At 43.0% G+C, this 23845-nt stretch overlaps 1 protein-coding gene across 12 annotated transcripts in view; it reads left to right on the top strand.

Moving 5' to 3' along the window:
* LOC128694512 (E3 ubiquitin-protein ligase TRIM13-like) overlaps positions 1–16557 on the top strand; it is a 221962-nt gene extending 205405 nt beyond the window's left edge. For all 12 annotated transcript variants that reach the window (XM_070098011.1, XM_070098017.1, XM_070098020.1 and 9 more), the window contains one exon: positions 15960–16557. In XM_070098011.1, the coding sequence (XP_069954112.1) occupies positions 15960–16460 (501 nt within the window). In that variant the 3' untranslated portion in view covers positions 16461–16557. The remainder of the gene's footprint in view (positions 1–15959) is intronic.
* Positions 16558–23845: the final 7288 nt, after the last annotated feature.

The raw sequence follows: 23845 nt of genomic DNA, 5'->3' as shown, positions 1-23845 counted from the left end.
AATCTCACTCCAAAACTTTTTCTTATTTTCAACAAAATTTGTTGATTACATCTCATCCACTCTCTCATTTGCTCTCTTTTTACATTGCTTCACCACTCTCTTAACCTCTCTCTTTTTTCTCCATATACTTTTCCCTCCTTGAATCACTTCTACTTTGTAAAAACTTCTCATATGCTAACTTTTTCTCCCTTACTACTCTCTTTACATCATCATTTCACCAATCGCTCCCCTTCCCTCCTGCACCCACTTTCCTGTAACCACAAACTTCTGCTGAACACTAACACTACATTTTTAAACCTACCCCATACCTCTTCGACCCCATTGCCTATGCTCTCATTAGCCCATCTATCCTCCAATAGCTGTTTATATCTTACCCTAACTGCCTCCTCTTTTAGTTTATAAACCTTCACTTCTCTCTTCCCTGATGCTTCTATTCTCCTTGTATCCCATCTACCTTTTACTGTCAGTGTAGCTACAACTAGAAAGTGATCTGATATATCTGTGGCCCCTCTATAAACATGTACATCCTGAAGTCTACTCAACAGTCTTTTATCTACCAATACATAATCCAACAAACTACTGTCATTTTGCCCTACATCACATCTTGTATACTTATTTATCCTCTTTTTCTTAAAATATGTATTACCTATAACTAAACCTCTTTCTATACAAAGTTCAATCAAAGGGCTCCCATTTTCATTTACACCTACCACACCCTCTCTAAAAGTTTCTCCTACTTTAGCATTCAGGTCCCCTGCCACAATTACTCTCTCACTTGGTTCAAAGGCTCCTATACATTCACTTAACATCTCCCAAAATCTCTCTCTCTCCTCTACATTCCTCTCTTCTCCAGGTGAATACACGTTTATTATGACCCACATTTCGCATCCAACCTTTACTTTAATCCACATAATTCTTGAATTTACACATTCATATTCTCTTTTCTCCTTCCATAACTGATCCTTCAACATTACTGCTACCCCTTCCTTTGCTCTAACTCTCTCAGATACTCCAGATTTAATTCCATTTATTTTCCCCCACCGAAACTCCCCTACCCCCTTCAACTTTGTTTCGCTTAGGGCCAGGACATCCAACTTCTTTTCATTCATAACATCAGCAATCATCTGTTTCTTGTCATCCGCACTACATCCACGCACATTCAAGCATCCCAGTTTTATAAAGTTTTTCTTCTCTTTTTTAGTAAATGTCTACAGGAGAAGGGGTTACTAGCCCATTGCTACCGGCATTTTAGTCGCCTCATACGACACGCATGGCTTACGGAGGAATGATTCTTTTCCACTTCCCCATGGACAATAGAAGAAATAAAGAAGAACAAGAGCTATTTAGAAAAAGGAGAAAAACCTAGATTTTTTTTTTTTATTATCACACTGGCAGATTCCCACCAAGGCAGGGTGGCCCAAAAGAGAAAAACTTTCACCATCATTCACTCCATCACTGTCTTGCCAGAAGGGTGCTTTACACTACAGTTTTTAAACTGCAACATTTACACCCCTCCTTCAGAGTGCAGGCACTGTACTTCCCATCTCCAGGACTCAAGTCCGGCCTGCCAGTTTCCCTGAACCCCTTCATAAATGTTACTTTGCTCACACTCCAACAGCACATCAAGTATTAAAAACCATTTGTCTCCATTCACTCCAATCAAACACGCTCACGCATGCCTGCTGGAAGTCCAAGCCCCTCGCACACAAAACCTCCTTTACCCCCTCCCTCCAACCTTTCCTAGGCCGACCCCTACCCCGCCTTCCTTCCACTACAGACTGATACACTCTTGAAGTCATTCTGTTTCGCTCCATTCTCTCTACATGTCCGAACCACCTCAACAACCCTTCCTCAGCCCTCTGGACAACACTTTTGGTAATCCCGCACCTCCTCCTAACTTCCAAACTACGAATTCTCTGCATTATATTCACACCACACATTGCCCTCAGACATGACATCTCCACTGCCTCCAGCCTTCTCCTCGCTGCAACATTCATCACCCATGCTTCACACCCATATAAGAGCGTTGGTAAAACTATACTCTCATACATTTCCCTCTTTGCCTCCAAGGACAAAGATGTATGTATATATATATGCATGTGCATGTCTGTGAAGTGTGACCAAAGTGTAAGTAGGAGTAGCAAGATATCCCTGTTATCTAGCGTGTTTATGAGACAGCAAAACTAATCATATAATGATGGGACTGGCTAGGCATAGTATTAAGTAAGGCATTAATTAGAACATTGAATAGCGTGGGACTGAGCACACCTCCCTGTGGGGTTCCTAATTCAAAGTTTTTAGTTGTACTTCTGTGTCCCTGGAACAACACAGACGACTTTCTGTTGGACAGGTAACCTTTAATCCAGCGGAGAAGCCATCCTCCAACATCCATTCTGGCAAGTTCACTATTGATTACATGTTGGTTGGCTACATCAAAAGCAGATTTAAGGTCAAGGAAGGTAGTGTATGAGCTGTCAGTGTGCAGAGTGAGAAAGGTGGTAATGCAATGATGCACGCTCCTTCCATGCATGAAACCATGCAACTGGGGAGGCAAAAATTGTTTGATTCTGTACACGAGACGATTAAGAATCATCCTCTCGAATGTTTCACACAAGCAGCTAGTAAGAGATATTGGGCGAAATGGATTTTGTTGATTGGGCTTAGGAATTGGAATGATGAGGCTGTTGGTCCAAGATTGAGGGAGCTCCCCAGTTACATAGCTCATGTTATATAATTCAAGTAAAGGATTACCTGGTACTCGACACAGCAATCTGAGTATGTTGTAAGTAATACCATCCTCACCAGGCGACGTGGAGTTGCCCTTAGTTAGTGCTGCATCAAGTTCATAATTAGTGAAAGGAATTTTGCATCTGCCTTGCTGAGCATAAAACAAACAAGTCTTTCCCTTGCTTCATATTTGTCATTTAATTTTGCCTGTGTGGTACTAGGAAGATTGTCATAGCTAGATGTAGCAGCCCAAGCACTGACTAACTCATTCGCCCTATGCAAGGGATGAGGGTGCACGATCTGCCCAGTTCTGTTACCCTTAATTCTATTTATGTCCGTCCGGCTAAGTGGGGTGTGATCATTGAGACCATTGACAAAACTTTCCCAGTCTGTTTGCCGCAGCTCTGTCATATGCTCTCTGGCAGCAGCAAGGGCAGTTTGAAAGACCCTCATCATTCCAGGGGTACGATGTTTTCTATAGGCTAGGCCTAATCTGCGAGCAGTGTGTTTCAGTGTTCGAAGTTTAGGATCATTGTAATAAGTATGATTTTTATAGGAGGTATGATTGTTATGTAAGTTAGTTGAGTTTAGAGTACCAAGAGGTTTCAGAGGCGGCTCTAAGTAGTTCTGAATACTACTCACAAGGTCATTGTTAAAGGTCTCAACAGAGGAACACTCATAGGAATTATAACAGTCAATCACATGTGCAACAAATTCATCATGCTGATCAGGGGGGACATTAAGATGTTTCCATTTGAATATCCTACCTGGAAGGATAGTGTTACCAATATGTAGTGAGGTTAGCCTTGGAATATGATCAGATAATATATTTGTTACAATGGAAGACTCGCAGCTGGCAGAAGTAATGGTGAAACCAAGACACAGATCAAGGATGCCTCCATAGATATGTGGGGGTTCTAGGTCACCTACAATTTGCACATTATCATAACTGTTTAAGAGTGACAACAGTTGATTACCATTACGATTACCAAACTGAGAGTTTCCAATGCTTTTGTGTCTCGCATTATAATCACCAATAATAAGAGTAGGTTCAGACTGAGCACAAGTTGGGAGCTCCAAGTAATTAAACTTATCAGCAGGAGCATACAAGTTAAATATGTTGAGAGCAGAGTTCCCAATATAAATCCTAACACCGTGATACTGTAGCCCCTCTGTTTTCTTATGTGCAAGAAATTGATGGGGACGTGATTTTTTAATATATAGAACACAAGAATTAGTAGATTTGAGACGCTGTATAGTCCTTGTGGCTTAGCGCTTCTTTTTTGATTATAATAATAATAATAGTAGATTTGAGGTTATATGCAACAAATGATGGCAATTTAGGGGGTTGGAATTTTTCAGGGACTCAGCACTCTTGTAGACACACAACATCAGTGGGCTTGGTGGTTACTTTATGATGAAGGTCCTCTTCAAGGGGGGCTCCTTGGAGTGGTGAAGAGGCTCTTGGTCTGAGGAATTAGACCTGTCGGTCTCCTTCCTCAGACCAAACCTAATTACCCCCCAATCCCCACTTCCCTATCCCATCCTCCCCATCCTCCCTTTATTCCTTTCCTCCTCCTCTTCTCCACCCCTTCCTTTTGCCCTTCCTCTTTTTGGCCTTTGGGATTTTTCCCACAGGTGCGCTGGTTCCTAGGTAGGGGAAAGGGTACCGGGGCCCATCCCATTCTGTTGAGGTTCTTGGCAGTGGCGTAGTTTGCTGTGGAATCTGGATCTCCTAGGGATGTCCCGATACCTCTCCAGTATCCTGGAGGGTGGCTTTGGGTGTCTTTCGGGCGACGGGTGTATCTCTGGAAGCCACCTTTCGGATTCTGGGGGTGGTGGCCAAAGGAGGTATGCTTTGTGGTGGATATCCGGCCGCCCTCTCTTTTGTCCACCGAGGTAGCTTGGCAAATGTGAGGTTGCTATCCCAGATTGCTGGTTTACTGGCATGAAGGGTAGGGTATGGCACGGGTTCCATGCTGCATCTGTGCTACTTGTGGTGCTGAGGTCCTCTTGGGTGTTGAGGGAGATTTCTGGCCCTTTCATTCCTCCTAGGAACTATCCCTCCCTGGTACCCCCCTTTTTTTATTCTTTTTTTTATTTTTATTTTATTTTATTTTTTCTTTTTTTTTTCTTAAAAACAAAAAGAAAGAAGTAACCTAACCATGGAGTCCCCAATCCATGGCCCTGCTACCTCTGGGCCCCTTATTGTTACCGCACTCTGTTCTGACCTAGCCTCGTCTTTTGGCCACTCTTCGGACACTCCTAAGGCCCTTGTACCTCTGGCTGGTGCTGTTTTGTCACCCGCTTCAGGTGCCGGGGTTTCGACTGACTCCTTCGATTTGTCTGACCTCTGCTCTCCTTTGACTATGCTTCCGGCCTCTCCCTCTATGTTGCGGCAATTTTCGAATCACCAGCCCGCCCCACGTCAGACCAACTCTGGTCTCGCTTCTAAACACCAACAACAATTTCCTGATGATGTTACTTCGTTACCTTCCCATTCTACTCGGAAAAGACTGACACGTCATGCACTCCCTCTCCACACTCAGTTTCAGACCACACAATGGACTAAATTCTTTACTTTAAGACCGACATCTTCTACTGCCTATCATTCCAGCCATAGCATTGGCAAAGCGCTCCTACGCCATGTTGGTAGAGATATTTCCTTTCATGCTCTTCAGAGTGGTATGCACATCATCACAGTCCAGAATGCTACCCAAGCTCATGATCTTTCTCTTCTTTCATATATCGATACTATTCCTATCACTTTCGAGAAACATCATTCCTTCAATTCTTGTAGTGGTACTGTCATTCTGCCCATACCATAGTCTGCTAGAAAAATGACAGGATGGATAATGAGAACCTTCAAAACTAGGGAGGCCAAGCCCATGATGACACTCTTCCGGTCACTTGTTCTATCTAGGCTGGAATATTGCTGCACACTAACAGCACCTTTCAAGGCAGGTGAAATTGCTGACCTAGAAAATGTACAGAGAACCTTCACGGTGCACATAACGGAGATAAAACACCTCAATTGCTGGGAGCGCTTGAGGTTCCTGAACCTGTATTCCCTGGAATGCAGGTGGGAGAGATACATGATTATATACACCTGGAAAATCCTAGAGGGACTAGTACCGAACTTGCACACGAAAATCACTCACTACGAAAGCAAGACTTGGCAGACGATGCAACATCCCCCCAATGAAAAGCAGGGGTGTCACTAGCACGTTAAGAGACCATACAATAAGTGTCAGGGGCCCGAGACTGTTCAACTGCCTCCCAGCATACATAAAGGGGATTACCAACAGACCCCTGACAGTCTTCAAGCTGGCACTGGACAAGCACCTAAAGTTGGTTCCTGACCAGCCGGGCTGTGGCTCGAACGTTGGTTTGCGTGCAGCCAGCAGCAACAGCCTGGTTGATCAGGCTCTGATCCACCAGGAGGCCTGGTCACAGACCGGGCCGCGAGGGCATTGACCCCCGGAACTCTCTCCAGGTAAACTCCAGGTAATGACATTCTCGAACAGCTGGAGCTCCAAGATCTCCCAATTCTCAAGGTAGACACTTATGTTCTTCCTGCCCACGGGCGGAGACGATACCCTTGCAATGTGGCCTGTTTAACTTTTGATAGCCATGAAGGTGATCTCTACACCGCAACAGTGTAGAAATTGCTGGCGATTTGGCCACCCAGCAAAATATTGCAGATCTGTTGCCGAATGCCCAGTCTTTGGTGCCAATGCCCATTCTAATACGTCTTGCAGTTGACCTCCCTCTTGCCTTAATTGTCATGAAGCTCACCCTTCGTACTCTCGCCGTTGCCAGGTCTACTTAAATGAGTGGGAAATTTGTTGCCTCAAAGAGGCAGAAGGTCTCCCTTATGCTATGGCGGTTTCTCATCTCTGCCTCCAAGGGAGACTACTCCGAATTTCTTATTCTCGTGTTTCAAAACGTCCCCCCACTTCTGGGGTCTCATCTTCTGCAGCCTCCTCTGTGGTTGCCAGCCCCATAGTCACTCCTGTATCTAATTCTTTTGCTGTCCTGGGCTCAGACGTCCCTACTTCAACACCTCAGTCTGTTCTCACTTCTTTGTGTTCTCCCTCACAAACCCCGGTATCGACAAGACCTCATATGACACATCCTCCCAATCATCCCTCTACTTCTCAGAAGTCCAAAATATCTCCTTTAACCCCTCCTTCCCTTCATCCACCTCCACACTTTACCTTCCCAGTCTCTGTACCTGGGTCTTCCCCTTTCACTGGCTCTGTTACAAGTGTGGAGGTTCATCCTCCTCCTCATACTGTGCCTTCCTCCCCTGTCCCCTCAAAAGTTTCTTCCTCTTCTGCCACCTCCCAGGTTTCTGCCTCTTCTGTCCCCTCCCACACTTCTCCAGTTCCCTCCACCTTTTCGCCCTCCACCCCCACCTTGGTACAGTCCATTACAGTCCCGATCTTTACTCAAATTCCTCCTCCTTCCATCTCCAATATTGTCTCCCATACGATGTCTCTGAACTTCGAAACACTTGAAGCAATCTCTGAATATATAGCAGAGACCAAACCATCAATGGACACTGATCCACCCTCTTTTCCTTCTCTTTCCTCTTCTCCATCTGCGCAACTCCTTTTTTCACAGAGCACCATTCCTTCACTGCTTGAACGTTACCTGCGGATTTCTAGTATCTTTATCTTTGCCAATCATGGCCTATTTAAAGTGGAATATACGCGGCCTCGGGTAATCGGGGTGAGCTTCAGATGTTGTTTTCCCAATTTTCCCCTGTTGGTGTTTGCTTACAAGAACCAAAATTACACTCTATCCCATCTATCCCATCTCAGGCTATAATTTATTGTATTCTTCGGATCCTTTTCCTGATGGGACCTTTAACGAAAGTGCCCTTCTTCTACGCACTGATATTCTGTACCATCAGCTATTTGTTCATACTTCGCTGCATTACACAGTAGCTCGTATCCACCTACATAGGTGGTATACACTCTGTTCTTTGTATCTCTCTCCTCCTCGAGCATTATCTATTCTGGATATTGCCTTTCTTGTTTTGTCATTACTGCCACCACTTCTGTTACTTGGTGATTTTAATGCCCATCATTTCCTCTGGGGGGGTCTCACTGTGATTCCCGTGGCATTCAGCTAGAGGTTTTTCTTGCTTCCCATCCCCTCCATGTGTTAAATACAGGTACTCGCACCCATTTTGATCCTCGTACTCATACTCTCTCTTGCATCAATCTCTCAGTCTGCTCTTCCACAGCATCACTAGACTTCACCTGGTCTGTTCTCCTGGATTTACATGACAGCGATCATTTTACAATCATTCTTACTTCCCCTTCATATTCACCACCTCTTCGTAACCCACACTGGCAATTTGATCAGGCAAATTGTGACCTTTACTCACAACTAACTGCTTTTAGTGAGGTTCCTTCTTCGTCCTCCATTGATGAGCTTTTACACCTCTTCTCGTCCTCAGTTTTAACCGCAGCTTCTTATTCTATACCCCAAGCCTCAGGCAGGCATTCTCAGAAATGCGTGCCTTGGTGGTCTCCTGCTTGTGCTCGTGCAGTACGTTTGAAACGCGCTGCATGGGGCAGGTATCGATATAATATTTATTTATTTATTTATTTATTTATTTATTTAATAATTTGAACATACAGAGGTACAAAGAAATACAGGTAAGAGCAGCATGCCAAAGCCACTTGTATGCATAGCATTATGGGCAGGCTTAAAATTAACTTAAGATTAACTAAGCAATGATGTAATCAGTGAAAAAACATTATTGTAAACAGATAACAAATAAGTATGTATTACAAAGACAGGTCATATGGTTCCTTGCATTGCTGTACATTCAGTAGAAGGAAGTATTCTGTTAGGTAGTGTATTTAAAAAATAACAAAGTTAGATTGGGTCTTAGGTTTGATATTTATGTGATATAATTATGAGAAACATTTAAGATATACAATTTATAAGGTTCATTTATTCAGTATTTATTTGGTTTTGGGTGAGTAAGTGATCTTTGAGAAGAGACTTGAATTTATAAACAGGTAGTGTTTCTTTTACATTTACAGATAATGAATTCCAGATTTTAGGGCCTTTTATGTGCATTGAGTTTTTGCATAGCGTGAGATGGACACGAGGAACATCAAAGAGTGATCTGTGCCTTGTGTTATGGTCATGTGCCCTGTTGAGGTTGGCAAGATGTTTGAGGGGAGGGTTAATATCAGAGTTAAGTGTTCTATGTATGTAATAGGTGCAGTAATAAGTATGGATGTTTTGTATGGTGAGTAGGTTTAGTGTTTTGAATATTGGTGGAGTGTGCTGCCTGTAGTGGGAATTTGTTATTCTGACTGCAGCCTTTTGTTGGGTAATTAGTGGTCTGAGATGGTTAATTGTTGTTGAGCCCCATGCACAAATTCCATAGGTGAGATAGGGGTAAATAAGAGAGTGATATAGGGCCAGGAGGGCTGACTGTGGAACATAGTACTGTATCTTCGATAGTATGCCTATAGTCTTGGAAATTTTTTTAGAAATTTGTTGTATATGTGTATGAAATTTGAGTCTATTATCAAGGTGGATTCCTAAGAATTTTCCCTCTGTTAGCTTTGTGATAGGTGATCCATTTATCATTATGTTAAGAGGGACATCTGTAGCTCTGTTACCAAACTGAATGAAGTAGGTTTTGTCAATGTTTAGTGTAAGTTTGTTAGTCCTCATCCAGGTAGATATTTTCTGTAGTTTGGTATTTACAGTATTGGCTAGCATGACTGGGCTCGGGTGAGAGAAGACGTATGTAGTGCTGTCTGCAAATAGTGTGGGTTTGAGTAATTGCAAAGCATTTGGTAGGTCATTTATGTATAGGAGAAAGAGAAGAGGGCCAAAGACACTTCCCTGTGGGACACCAACTGTAATTGGTTGTGCTGAAGAGTTTGCCCCATTTGTGTACACATATTGGCTTCTGTTGCTGAGGTATGACTTTAGGTAGTTGAGGGAGTGCCCTCTTATACCATAGTGTGACAATTTTATGTGGAGCAAGTCATGGTCAACTGTATCAAAAGCTTTACTTAAGTCAATGAAGATCCCCAGTGGGACTTCTTTTTTCTCTATTGCAGTGTATATATGTTCTAGCATGTGTATAATAGCATCATTAGTATTTTTATTAGGCCTGAATCCAAATTGGCAGGGGTTGAGTATGTTTTGGGAGATGAGGTAGGAGTAGATTCGTTTCTGAATAAATTTTTCGAAGATTTTTGAGAGAGGGTGTAAGTTGGATATTGGCCTATAGTTATTCAACTCTGTTTGGTCTCCTCTTTTATGGATCGGGGTGACCCTTGCTATTTTGAGAACTGTAGGGAAGGTAGAGGATTCAATGGATTTGTTAAAGAGTGTTGCAATGATTGGTGATAGCACTTGTGACACTTTTTTGTATATAAAGGGTGGTAAGGTATTTAAATCTCCTGTCTTGTTTTTTAGTGTGTTGATAATAAGGGAGACTTCGTATGGGTTAGTCGGAGCTAGGAACAGTGTGTTTGGGTAGTTGCCAGTGAGGTAGTCATTTGGTGGGGTATCTGAGCTTGGGATTTAATTGGCAAGGTTTTTCCTGTAGTGGAGAAGAAATCATTGAGTCTGTTTGCTGTTTCTGTTGGTGGGAGTTGGGGTTCATCTGATTTTACTAATTTAATTTCGCTATTTCGTGATATCTTTTTTGTTCCTAGAATTTCTGATAGGGTTTTCCAGGTCTTTTTTATATCACCTCATAAGTTGGATAATCTGTTCTCATAATACAATTTTTTTGCCCTTCTTATCAGGCTGGTTAGGATTGACGAGTAACGTTTTGTTTGGTCTCTGGTTATGTGACCCATTCTGTACTGTTTTTCATATAGGTGTTTTGTATTTATGGATTTGAGAATGCTGGGTGTTAGCCAGGGACTGTTCAGTCTCTTAGCTGTCATCTGTTTAGTTTTTTTAGGGTAGTGCTTGTTATAGAGGTACTGGGTCTTTTTTAGAAAATTATTAATACATTCGTCAATATCTGTATAGATTTCTAGCTCAGTGTGCCAGGCAATGTTTGTTACTGCTGTTGTGAAGTTATTAATGGCTGCCTCATTGTGAAGTCTGAAGGTGACTTTAGTAGTGTCTTGGGGTATTTTACCAAGAGTTGTTATTAGGAAAGTAGGGTAGTGGTCTGTGGTATTATCTGTGATTATGCCTGATTTTAAAAGAGATATGGTGTTGGTTCAGATGTGGTCAAGTAGGGAAACACTAGTCTCTGTAATTCTTGTAGGTTTTGTTACTGTTGGTAGCAACATGCAGTTACTCAGTGTTTGTGAATTCAGTAATGTGTGGGTCCTGGTCTTGCAGGAGATTTATATTGAAGTCACCTGAGAGTAGTAAGTGATCTTGGTTCATGCGTGCATCAGTTACCATACTTCCTAGGTTTTCACTGAAATGGCTAATGTTTGATTGTGGTACTCTGTTGATGTTTATCACTGTGAGAGGTTTTTGTAGGTATTTGGATTTGAATTTAGCTATTATGTATTCCCCATGTTCATCCCTTGTGCAAGTATTAGTGATACATTCTAGTTGGTCTGAGTAGTATATAGCTGTGCCACCCCCTTGTTGATCTGGCCTACAGTTGTGTATGGCTGTGTAACCAGGAATGGCATAGACATCTGTAGTATCAGGCTTTAGCCAGGTTTCAGTTAGTGTAATGATGGACATATTGGCATGCAAGGAATTTAGTAATGCAATGAGGTCATCGTAATGTTTGCTTAAATATCTGATATTGTAGTTAAAGACAGTTATGTTGTTGTTGGCTCTGAGAAGTGCCTTTGATTGTTCTGCTGTGTAGTAATTACAGTTACTGTTTGATTCATTTAAGTCATTCAATAAGAGGTTGGTATCAGGATCAATGCTTGTAATCATAAGATTTGTAGTGAATCTACAGTTAGAATTAAGTATAAAACAAAGTAAATACAGTGGACCCCCGGTTAACGATATTTTTTCATTCCAGAAGTATGTTCAGGTGCCAGTACTGACCGAATTTGTTCCCATGAGGAATATTGAGAAGTAGATTAGTCCATTTCAGACCCCCAAACATACACGTACAAGCGCACTTACATAAATACACTTACATAATTGGTTGCATTGGGAGGTGATCGTTATGCGGGGGTCCACTGTATTCTAAAACTAAAAAATAGCACCTGAATTATTTAACAAATGTAAAAAAATGAGCTAAGGTAGTTTTTTAAAGCTGAAATAAAGGAGACAATATAAAAGGGACTAAAATAATCTGTGGTGAACAAATAAAGTGATGATCAAATAATAGAAGTTGGAAATATAATAGTAGGTAGTTCTTTAAAGGTAATTCTTCAAAGTTAAAATTAGGGAAACAATATAAAAGGGACTAATATAAGTTGTGGTGAACAATAAAGTGGTAATCAAATAAATGAGTTTTGGAATATAATGGCAAAATAGTGAACTTATTACACTTTAGCACCTGAGAATAGCACCTTGATTATTTTAATAGTTGTGAATATATGAACTAGGGTAGTTATATAAAGCTAAAATAAAGGAGAAAATATAAGTGACTAAATTAAGTAATGGTAAACAAAGTTAAATGGACAGATAGTCACTATGAAATAATATTGTTATAGGAGTAAGATCTGATTTTAGAGACCTCTTGATTTTAAGCAGAAGTGTACAATTGCTCGCCATGTCATCCATGATGCTAAACGCACTTGCCGGCAAGATTGTCTCCACCATCACCTCTGCTTCTTCTATGAGTGCAGTCTGGAAAAAAGTACGGAAACTGAGTGGTAAATATTCTCCTGACCCGGCTCCTGTTCTGCGGGTTGCCGGTGTTGATATAGCAAACCCTCTATATGTTGCCATTGAATTTGGCAATCATCTAGTCCGTATTTCTCTGGCGCTTCATCTCTGCCCCTCGTTTCTTTCCTCAAAGTCTGCCAGAGAGTTAGCACCCTTGGACTTTTCTTCTCTCAAAGAAGACCAGTATAATGTGCTTTTTACACTTCAGGAACTGGAGGCAGCACTCTCAGCTTGCCGATCATCGGCAGCTGGGCCCAGCGACATTTATATTCATATGTTACAACATTTACATCAGTCAGCCCTTGCAGTCCTCCTATGCCTTTTCAATCTTATTTGGTCACAAGGAGTTCTTCCACATTTGTGGAAATCTGCCATTGTTCTCCCTTTCCGCAAACTGGGTACTACGGGACATGAAGCCTCTCACTATCATCCCATCGCTCTTACCAGTGCAGTTTGCAAAGTGATGGAACGTCTGGTAAATAGACGTTTAATGTGGAATTTAGAGACACGCTGTTCTACCATAGACCCCTTACTACATTTGGACACGTATGTTCGTAATGCCTTTGCGAATAGCCACTCAGCTATTGCCATATTTTTTGACTTTTAGAAGGCATACGACACAACTTGGGGGTATAATATTTTGGCCCAAGCCCACTCCTTAGGCCTCCGAAGCAATCTACCATCTTTCCTTAAGAACTTTTTAGCTGACAGACATTTCCGTGTTCGAGTCAATAATGTGCTCTCCCCAGACTTTGTCCAAGCAGAAGGTGTCCCTCAGGGATGTGTTCTGTGCACAACACTTTTTCTCCTTTCTATAAATGATTTGGCCTCTGTTCTTCCATCCAATATTTGGTCATCACTCTATGTAGATGACTTTGCTATTGCTTGTGCAGGCGCTGACTGTCACCTCATTACAGTTTCTCTCCAGCATGCAGTTGACCGCGTTTCCAATTGGGCCACCATGCATGGGTTTAAATTTTCCAGTTCCAAAACTCACCAAATTACTTTCACTAGACGCTCTGTCATCTCCGATCATCCTTTGTACCTCTATGGCTCCCGTATCCCTGAACGTGATACAGTCAGGTTTCTAGGCCTTCTCTTTGACTGTAGGCTATCCTGGAAACCCCACATTACCTCTCTAAAGGCAACTTGTCACAGCCTGCTGAACCTTCTTAAAACTCTTACTCATCTTTCATGGGGAGCTGATCATCGAACTCTCCTTCACCTACATTCAGCCCTCATTTTATCGAAACTCGAATATGGTGACCAGATCTATTCAGAGGCCTCTCCTGCTACTCTCTCTAGCCTTAACCCCATCCATCACCAGGGATTATGTTTATGCCTTGGTGCTTTTCACTCTTCCCCTGTTGAGAGCCTCTATGCAGAAGTGAATGTTCCATCCTTGTCTGATCGCCGTGATGCCCATTGCCTTTGCTACTACATACGCTCTCACGATCTCCGCAATCCTTCCATTTATAGAATGGTCACTGATATTAGTAGACATTCTTTATTTGTTCGCCACCCCTGTTTGCTCCATCCCTTCTCTCTTCGCCTACATTCACTCACGTCTTCCCTTCAGTTACCGCCTTTATATGTTCATGTAGCATCTCACTTTTCCCTATCCCCCTGGGAAGTTCCAGGTGTTCGGGTCTGTTCTTTCTCACTCCCTTGCTCGAAAGCCCAACTGCCTACGGTGGTTTCCCGCTCTCTTTTTCTTGACCAGTTCCACTCTCATTCTCATGCCATTGCCGTGTACACAGATGGCTCTAAATCTTCTGATGGCGTCGGATTCACTGCAGTGTTTCTGGACAGTGTCGTGCTAGGGCATTTACTATCTTCAGCTAGCATTTTTACTGCTGAATTGTATGCCATTCTTGCAGCACTTATTCATATCGCATCTATGCCTGTGTCATCATTTGTGGTTGTCTCAGATTCCCTTAGTGTTCTACAGGCTATACGGAAATTTGATACACCTCACCCACTAGTTCTCCGTATCCAACTTTGGCTACGCCGTATCTCTACCAAGCATAAAGATATTGTTTTTTGTTGGGTCCCTGGTCATGAACAGGCAGACACTGCTATGTGGTCAGCAGTACATGACCTACCAATTTCATATAGAGGTGTTCCATTTCCGGACTATTTTGCTGTAATAGCTACCCACCTTCACACCCGTTGGCAACAACGTTGGTCTGCTCTGCTCAATAACAAACTTTGTTCTATTAAACCGAGTATAGGTTACTGGCCGTCTTCTTGTCACCAGTGTCGAGGTTGGGAGACTACTCTCTCCAGCCTTCGCATTGGCCATACTCGTCTTACTCATGGATATCTCATGGAAAGGCACCCTGCTCCTCTCTGTGAGAATTGTCAGGTTCCATTATCAGTAAGCCACATTCTGTTAGACTGCGCACTTTATCAACGAGCACGCAGAATTTACCTCCGTCATCATTTTCGCTCCGCAGCTCTCTCTTTACCTTCCCTTCTCGCTGATGGACCCACCTTTCATCTGGACTCTCTCGTTGATTTTTTGACAACAACTGACTTACTCCACAAACTCTGATGATACCTTCAGCCCTTTCTACCTCAATCTCTTGCTACCCTCTACCCACGTGCTATCCCCTGCCCCGCTGTTTTCTGTAACCTACTAATCATCCCTTCCCCTTTCTACTGCCCAGTACCCTCGCTTCCTTCCCTACCCTGCAGCGCTGTATAGCCCTTGTATCCTAGCACTTCATTTTGGTTATAATAATAATATGATGAAGGTCAGGAAATTTTTTTCTAAGTGATGCAATATTCTAGCTTAATGTATAGAAAGCTTATACGAGCGTTGATCCATTATATAAGCCCTGGGATCTTGTTAAGTTTCTCAGCATAATGAAAAAATTGTTCATATCAATAGCAGAGGTTATCAATGTCAGCAGTGTTACCCTGGTCCATGAGTTTTTTAGGTGCACTTCCAGTTGTAAACCCTCGTGGGAGTCTTTGTTTACACAGAGCATGACGCTGTTCATGTGTGAATGTATGATAAGTGGCACCACCACTCAAATTCCCTCCCCCACTAACATTATAAGCATCACTATAACCGTCATCACCAACTCCACTACCAACATTGTGTTCATTACATTTATCAGGAGGTTTGGAATGTTGCAGTTCTGAAACTCATTTAAAATTTTAAATAACATGCACTCATTGCCTGAAATCTAATGAGAGGGTACCCTACTTCAGTGGGAGATGGTGTGTTTAGTACAGAAGATATAAATGTTTTGTGTAATAATGTGATGAACAGTTTCATCTGGGTTCACTTCTGAGATACTATACATAACAAAGCAACCAGATAATTAAATGCCATATTTATGTCATGTTACCACAGCTTTTCACCTAGTTGTGATCCTTATTTGTTTACACAGCACAGTGATGTGGTGGGGATACTGGAGCCTTCCTCCACTATGGCATTCCTTGACCTGGCATGGGGTGGCTCAACCAAAGGCAGAGTCTACATTCGACTGAGAGCAGACACTGGGCTGGGCAGGCAGTTTATGTCATTGTGTACAGGGAACCGAGGCTCCTCTTATCTCAACACTAAACTTTTTAGGGTGGGGAACAAAGGTTGGCAGGGCAAGTGTGTTAAGGGTGGAGATAGCAAGCATAATACACAAGCAGCAGCTCCACCATTAACTGACCAGCTTGAACAGTACCAGAGGTCCCGCAGTGCTGGTACTGTGTGCTCACCCTGGGGACTGACCACTAGTCAGTTCATCATCTCCACTAGGAGCCACACACATGGTTGCCAGTGGGACTATGTGTTTGGTAAAGTGGTAAGTGGATTGGATATAGTGAGGGAAGCAGTCAACCATATGAACATTCTGGAGGTGACTGTTGTGGACTGTGGTGTTGTGCTAGCACTTTAGTTCACTAAATCATCTCTATTACAAGATAAATTTGTGCAAAAATTACTTCTTTTTTTTAGTATGTCAACTAATTATGTAATAATATCTGTTATAACTAGTATTATTAGTTCTCAAATAATGAATAGTTGCACCTCTGAATATATATTTCTTTTACATTTATATGTAACTGTTGTTGACGATGTTTTCCATCAATTGTTCATTCATCATTATTACATTTATTTTAATACTGCTTTTGTTTCACTTTTCCAGCTCGTAGTCAATTTACCATTGTGTGCAATACACATCATATAAAAGTTACTGTATTATTATCTTATTTTCTACATTTGTATTAGTTTGGAAATTTTCTTGTGATAATTTTGTCACTTTTGTAATAGAACATTAGTTTTGCACAACAATTGCTAATTCTAAACATCTGTCAACCTTTAGTTTTAATCATTACTTCTTTCTTTCTTTCAACACACCGGCCGTATCCCACCGAGGCGGGGTGGCCCAAAAGGAAAAACGAAAGTTTCTCCTTTTACATTTAGTAATATATACAGGAGAAGAGGTTACTAGCCCCTTGCTCCCGGCATTTTAGTCGCCTCTTACAACACGCATGGCTTACGGAGGAAGAATTCTGTTCCACTTCCCCATGGAGATAAGAGGAAATAAACAAGAATAAGAACTAGAAAGAAAATAGAAGAAAACCCAGAGGGGTGTGTATATATGTGCTTGTACATGTATGTGTAGTGGGACCTAAGTGTAAGTAGAAGTAGCAAGACGTACCTGAAAACTTGCATGTTCATGAGACAGAAAAAAGGACACCAGCAATCCTACCATCATGTAAAACAATTACAGGCTTTCGTTTTACACTCACTTGGCAGGACGGTAGTACCTCCCTGGGCGGTTGCTGTCTACCAACCTACTACCTAGGTTAATCATTACTATTGTCACTTATTAATAGGACTCTGCAAGTTTTGAATTTGCAACTCTTATTATACAGTTATTTTACTTTTGTTCTCTGTATTGAAATTTTTTTATACCCTATAATGCTTTTTATTAAATGGTTTAAATATTTTCATTTACGTAATTATTGATCCTGAATTTATACTATACAATATAGGTCGGCCATCACTAATCTGGGAATCAGTAATCTGGTTCCTTCAGTAATCTGGCACTAATTGTGGCTAGCATAATTTCAAATTTCCAGGGTCATCACACCAACCTGCTGCTACTGTTTGGTGGTGCTACTTGCTGCACAAGTCATTCCAATTTCTTTTTCTCCATTTATTGTTATAACCTGCTTGCTTTTAGCCCTAGCCAAAGTTCCAATGAATAAAAGAAATGCTTCTCATGTAAGGCACATGCACCGTACATTGTCCATAAAAGATAAGGTGGCTTTGAAGCCACTGTCGGTTGCCATGAGCTCAGCTCGCTCAGATAAGCTGTGACCGTTAATTTGGGCTTACATATGAGAAAATAGGTCTGTGTGGTAAGTGTGCACTACATAAATAAAATTCCTGCAGCATGCAATTAATAATGAGAAAAAACTGACCATAGTGTAAAACAGTGATTTAGGGGGCGACTAATGCACGACACGTGAAGTAAAAAAAAAATTTTAAAAATGCAAAAATTGAGCTACTCATGTAGAAAAATACCTTGACACTTTGGCAACACTGGTATAAGAATCATTGTTGTACTATGTTCCTACAATGAATTAGTCATTTATAACATATATGATGACGCCTTCACCTGTACCATGCGTGCTCTCATTTCGTCAATTTTCAGATTTTTTCTGTTTTATTTTTCATTTATTTTATTATTCTTTCTAATATAATAATTCACTATTTAGCATCTTAACAGAATGGGTGGAGCTATTATGGAGTTAGAGCCAATGAGGAACTGTCTGGGAACATTTCCTTACCTCAGCAGGAATTCCCGAGTCTTGTGATGTGGGGGAATGTGCTTTATTATGCTAATATCAAAACTATGGCTTATTTACCTATCAAAATTGATCTAATATGACATAAAAACAATATAAATAACACAAAAGCATGGTAAATACTCCAGAATGAATAATATTTGGCATAATACCAAGCAGTCTGACAGAGGTATAAAGTTACCACTAGACAATATGGGATAAAAGTACCATCCTCCTATCCCTGCCTTGGGGGCTTATATTAGAGAACATGTAGTGTAGTACAGGACTAACTGTGATATACACTCATAATGCACCATTAAACTGAAAGTAAATTTTTTTTTTTTTTTTTTTTTTTTTGGTGCGCAATCATTTTCGTTGATTATCTTGGAAGTAAGCTATTCATTTATATCTTAACATGGCATTAATAATGAAAGAAATGCAATGAGTTTCATAGACAGCATGTTACGAACGTAGCCTGTTGGCCCCTGGGTTATGGTGCTTCTCATAAACTAATGGGATTATCACACCTAGGGGGTCATCACTCATAGAGGAAAAGGAATTTTCCTAGTTTTTGTTTAATTTATTAATAACCTTAATATCCACTTAAATCATTTAATGTTTTTACAGCCAACTTTCTCATATCTTACATATGAGTAGAACATTTTTCACACGCCTCATTATCACATCACCACTATAGGTTATTTCCAAATGGCTCTCAATGAGTCGGGGAAATAAGTGGACCCCCACCTTACGATATTAATCCATTCCTGAGAGCTCATCGTATGCTGAAATTATCGTAAGGTGAATTAATTTTCCCCATAAGAAATGATGGAAATCAAATTAATCCGTGCAAGACACCACAAAGTATGAAAAAAAAAAATTTTTACCACATGAAATATTAATTTGAATACACACAAACTGACACTTACCTTTATTGAAGATCTGGTGATGACTGATGGGATGGGAGGAGGGGAGAGTATGGAAGTTGTTAATGTTTAGAAGGGGAATCCCCTTCCATTAGGACTTTAGGTAGCACGTCCTTTTCCGGGGTTACTTCCCTTCTTTTAATGCCACTAGGACCAGCTGACCGTGGTGCAGCAACAGCTGACCATGGTGCAGCAACAGCTGACTTTGGTGCAGCAACAGCTGACTTTGGTGCAGCAGCAGCTGACTTTGGTGCAGCAACAGAAGATGGTGGTATAGCAGCAGCTGACTGTGGTGCAGCAGCAGCTGACTGTGGTGCAGCAGCAGCTGACCGTGGTGCAGCAGCAGCTGACTGTGGTGCAACAGCAGCTCACTGTGGTTCAGCAACAGCTGACTGGTGCAGCAACAGCTGACCGTGATGCAGCAACAGCTGATGGTGGTGTGGCAGCAGCTGACTGTGGTGCAGCAGCAGCTGACTCTCGTGCAACAGCAGCTGACTGTGGTTCAGCAACAGCTGACTGGTGCAGCAACAGCTGACCGTGGTGCAGCAACAACTGACCGTGGTGCAGCAACAGCCAACTGTGGTGCAGCAACAGCTGACCGTGGTATGATAGTACATATTTCTCACCCATTTTACCACAGGGTTGGCACTAGAAGCTTTCTTTGGACCCATGGTGGCTTATTTAGCAGTTACAAAATGTATCGAATAATACAAAATGTATCGAATGTATGCACGCAACCGGCCACCTTGGCTTATAAACATTGATGGCAGGGCTGGATGGACAGGTTTGGGATGAGTCATGTTGGTCAGCAACAGCTGACTGTGGTGCAGCAGCAGCTGACCGTGGTGCAGCAGCAGCTGACCGTGGTGCAGCAGCAGCTGACCGTGGTTCAGTAACAGCTGACTGTGGTGCAGCAGTAGCTGACCGTGGTTCAGCAACAGCTGACTGTGGTGCAACAGCAGCTGACTGTGGTGTAGCAGCAGCTGACCGTGGTTCAGCAGCAGCTGGCTGTGGTGCAGCAGCAGCTGACCGAGGTGCAGCAGCAGCTGACCATGGTTCAGCAGCAGCTGACTGTGGTGCAGCAGCAGCTGACTGTTGTGCAGCAACAGCTCACTGGTGCAGCAACTGCTGACTGTGGTGCAGCAACAGCTGACGGTGGTGCAGCAGCAGCTGACCGTGGTACAATAGTACATATTTCTCACCCTTTTTACCACAGGGTTGGCACTAGAAGCTTTCTTTGGGCCCATGGGCAGTTACAAGCACTATAAACAATGGAATAATACAAAATGTATCGAATGTATGCATTCAAGCAGCCACCCTGATTTGTAAACAATGACAGCAGTCCAGCTGAGGCGCTCAGGCTAGATGGGCAGGTTCGGGATGAGTCATGTTGGTCAGAAACAGCTGATGGTGGTGCAGCAGCAGCTGACTGTGGTGCAGCAGCAGCGGACTGTGGTGCAGCAACAGCTCACCATGGTGCAGCAGCAGCTCACCGTGGTTCAGCAACAGCCAACTGTTGTGCAGCAACAGCTGATGGTGGTGTAGCAGCAGCTGACTCTGGTGCAACAGCAGCTGACTGTGGTTCAGCAACAGCTGACTGGTTCAGCAACAGCTGACCATGGTTCAGCAACAGCTGACTGTTGTGCAGCAGCAGCTGACCATGGTGCAGCAACAGCTGATGGTGGTGCAGCAGCAGCTGTGGTGCAGCAGCAGCTGACTGTGGTGCAGCAGTAACTGACTGTGGTGCAGCAACAGCTGACGGTGGTGCAGCAGCAGCTGACCGTGGTACGATAGTACTTATTTCTCACCCTTTTTACCACAGGGTTGTCACTAGAAGCTTTCTTTGGACCCATCGTGGCTTATTTAGCAGTTACAAAATGTATCGAATAATACAAAATGTATCGAATGTATGCATGCAACTGGCCACCTTGGCTTGTAAACATTGACGGCAGGGCTGGATGGACAGGTTCGGGATGAGTCATGTTGGTCAGAAACAGCTGATTGTGGTGCAGAAGCTACTGACTTTGGTGCAGTAGCAGCTGACCGTGGTGCAGCAGCAGCTGAACGTGATTCAGCAACAGCTGACTGTGGTGCAGCAGCAGCTGACCGTGGTTCAGCAGCAGCTGACCGTGGTTCAGCAGCAGCTGACTGGTTCAGCAACAGCTGACCATGGTTCAGCAACAGCTGACTGTTGTGCAGCAGCAGCTGACCATGGTGCAGCAACAGCTGATGGTGGTGCAGCAGCAGCTGTGGTGCAGCAGCAGCTGACTGTGGTGCAGCAGTAACTGACTGTGGTGCAGCAACAGCTGACGGTGGTGCAGCAGCAGCTGACCGTGGTACGATAGTACTTATTTCTCACCCTTTTTACCACAGGGTTGTCACTAGAAGCTTTCTTTGGACCCATCGTGGCTTATTTAGCAGTTACAAAATGTATCGAATAATACAAAATGTATCGAATGTATGCATGCAACTGGCCACCTTGGCTTGTAAACATTGACGGCAGGGCTGGATGGACAGGTTCGGGATGAGTCATGTTGGTCAGAAACAGCTGATTGTGGTGCAGAAGCTACTGACTTTGGTGCAGTAGCAGCTGACCGTGGTGCAGCAGCAGCTGAACGTGATTCAGCAACAGCTGACTGTGGTGCAGCAGCAGCTGACCGTGGTTCAGCAGCAGCTGACCGTGGTTCAGCAGCAGCTGACTGTGGTGTAGCAGCAGCTGACTGGTGCAGCAACAGCTGACTGTGGTGCAGCAACAGCTCACTGGTGCAGCAACAGCTGACCGTGGTGCAGCAACAGCTGACGGTGGTGCAGCAGCAGCTGACCTTGGTACGATAGTACATATTTCTCACCCTTTTTACCACAGGGTTAGCACTAGAAGCTTTCTTCGGGCCCATGGGCAGTTGCAAGCAATATAAACAATGGAATACAAAATGTATCGAATGTATGCATTCAAGCAGCCACCCTAGTTTGTAAACAATGACAGCAGTCCAGCTGAGGCGCTCAGGCTAGACAGGCAGGTTCGGGATGAGTCATGTTGGTCAGAAACAGCTGATGGTGGTGCAATAGTAGCTGACTGTGGTGCAGCAGCAGCTGACTGTGGTGCAGCAGCAGCTCACCGTGGTGCAGCAGCAGCTCACCGTGGTTCAGCAACAGCCGACTGTTGTGCAGCAACAGCTGACGGTGGTGTAGCAGCAGCTGACCGTGGTGCAACAGCATTTGACTGTGGTTCAGCAACAGCTGACTGGTTCAGCAACAGCTGACCATGTTTCAGCAATAGCTGACTGTGGTGCAGCAGCAACTGACCATGGTGCAGCAACAGCTGATGGTGGTGCAGCAGCAGCTGTGGTGCAGCAGCAGCTGACTGTGGTGCAGCAGCAGCTGACTGTGGTGCAGCAGCAACTGACTGTGGTGCAGCAACAGCTGACGGTGGTGCAGCAGCAGCTGACCGTGGTAGGATAGTACGTATTTCCCACCCTTTTTAATTGCTTGAGAGACAGTATCTCCTGCTATCTGTTTTTCGTTTATCCACACCAATATCAGTCTCTCAACATCTTCGAGTACTTGTGATCTCTGTTTCGAAAACAAACTTGCACCTCTTGCAAGAACAGCTTCCTTGATTGCTGTTTTGTTGGCCACAATAGTAGCGATGGTTGACTGGGGTTTGGTATAAAACCTGGTCAGCTCCGAGACACTCCACTTTCGTACTTTGCAATTATCTCTTTCTTCATTTCCATATTAATTTTCACCATTTTTACCTCAAGGTTGGCACTAGAAGCTTTCTTGGGGCCCATGGTGACTTATTTTGCAGGTACAATCACTAAAAACGCTATGATAATATGAAATGTTCCGATTGTATGCATGGATGCAACCACACTGGCTGGCTTGTAAACACTGGCACCCATGGGGCAGCTGAGGCAGGCTCAGATGAATCGCGTGAGGTGAGCTTTTTAGCATGAGGTGAGGCAAAATTTTTGCATTAAAATGTATCGTATGATGGATTTAACGTAAGGTGATGCCATCGTATGGTGGGGGTCCACTGTATAGGTGTATGTACATCTGCAGGCATTTTTAAAAGCTCAAACACCAAACTGATAGAGCTCCTCCATAGAGTTCATCCTGCAATAATCCCTCTTTCAGGACAGAGTCCATAAAAGGCATAACACTGAGACTCGCTCACTTATTCTCACTTTCCTTAAGAGTTTCTCATCCAAGATAAGCCCTTACAATGAGCTTCCGAAATCCCTGGTAACTTCTAGGGAGGTGAAGGATGGTTTAAAGCTGGATACTTCCCTAGACCCTTCTTAGACCAGTGGAAGGTATGAACTGAACAAGGTGAGTCTTTACCAGCTAACCTTGACTCGGTTGGAGCAGGGATTGAGTAATTCAAATCGCCTACTGGTGCTTAGCCAGGTCGCACCAACAGTTAGAATAATTAAACAACCTATCTTTTACAAAGCTAAATAATTTACGGCCAGATAATATTATAAAGTCGAGTAAATCCATTTTAGCTACTAATGGAATTACTCATGAATATAATATTAAGTGAAAAAGCCAAAATA

Source organism: Cherax quadricarinatus, chromosome 60, assembly GCF_038502225.1.
Source record: "Cherax quadricarinatus isolate ZL_2023a chromosome 60, ASM3850222v1, whole genome shotgun sequence".
In the NCBI taxonomy this organism is placed as follows: Eukaryota; Metazoa; Arthropoda; class Malacostraca; order Decapoda; family Parastacidae; genus Cherax; species Cherax quadricarinatus.
The sequence above is the reverse complement of the archived record's forward strand: the minus strand, read 5'-3'. Positions and strand labels throughout refer to the sequence as shown.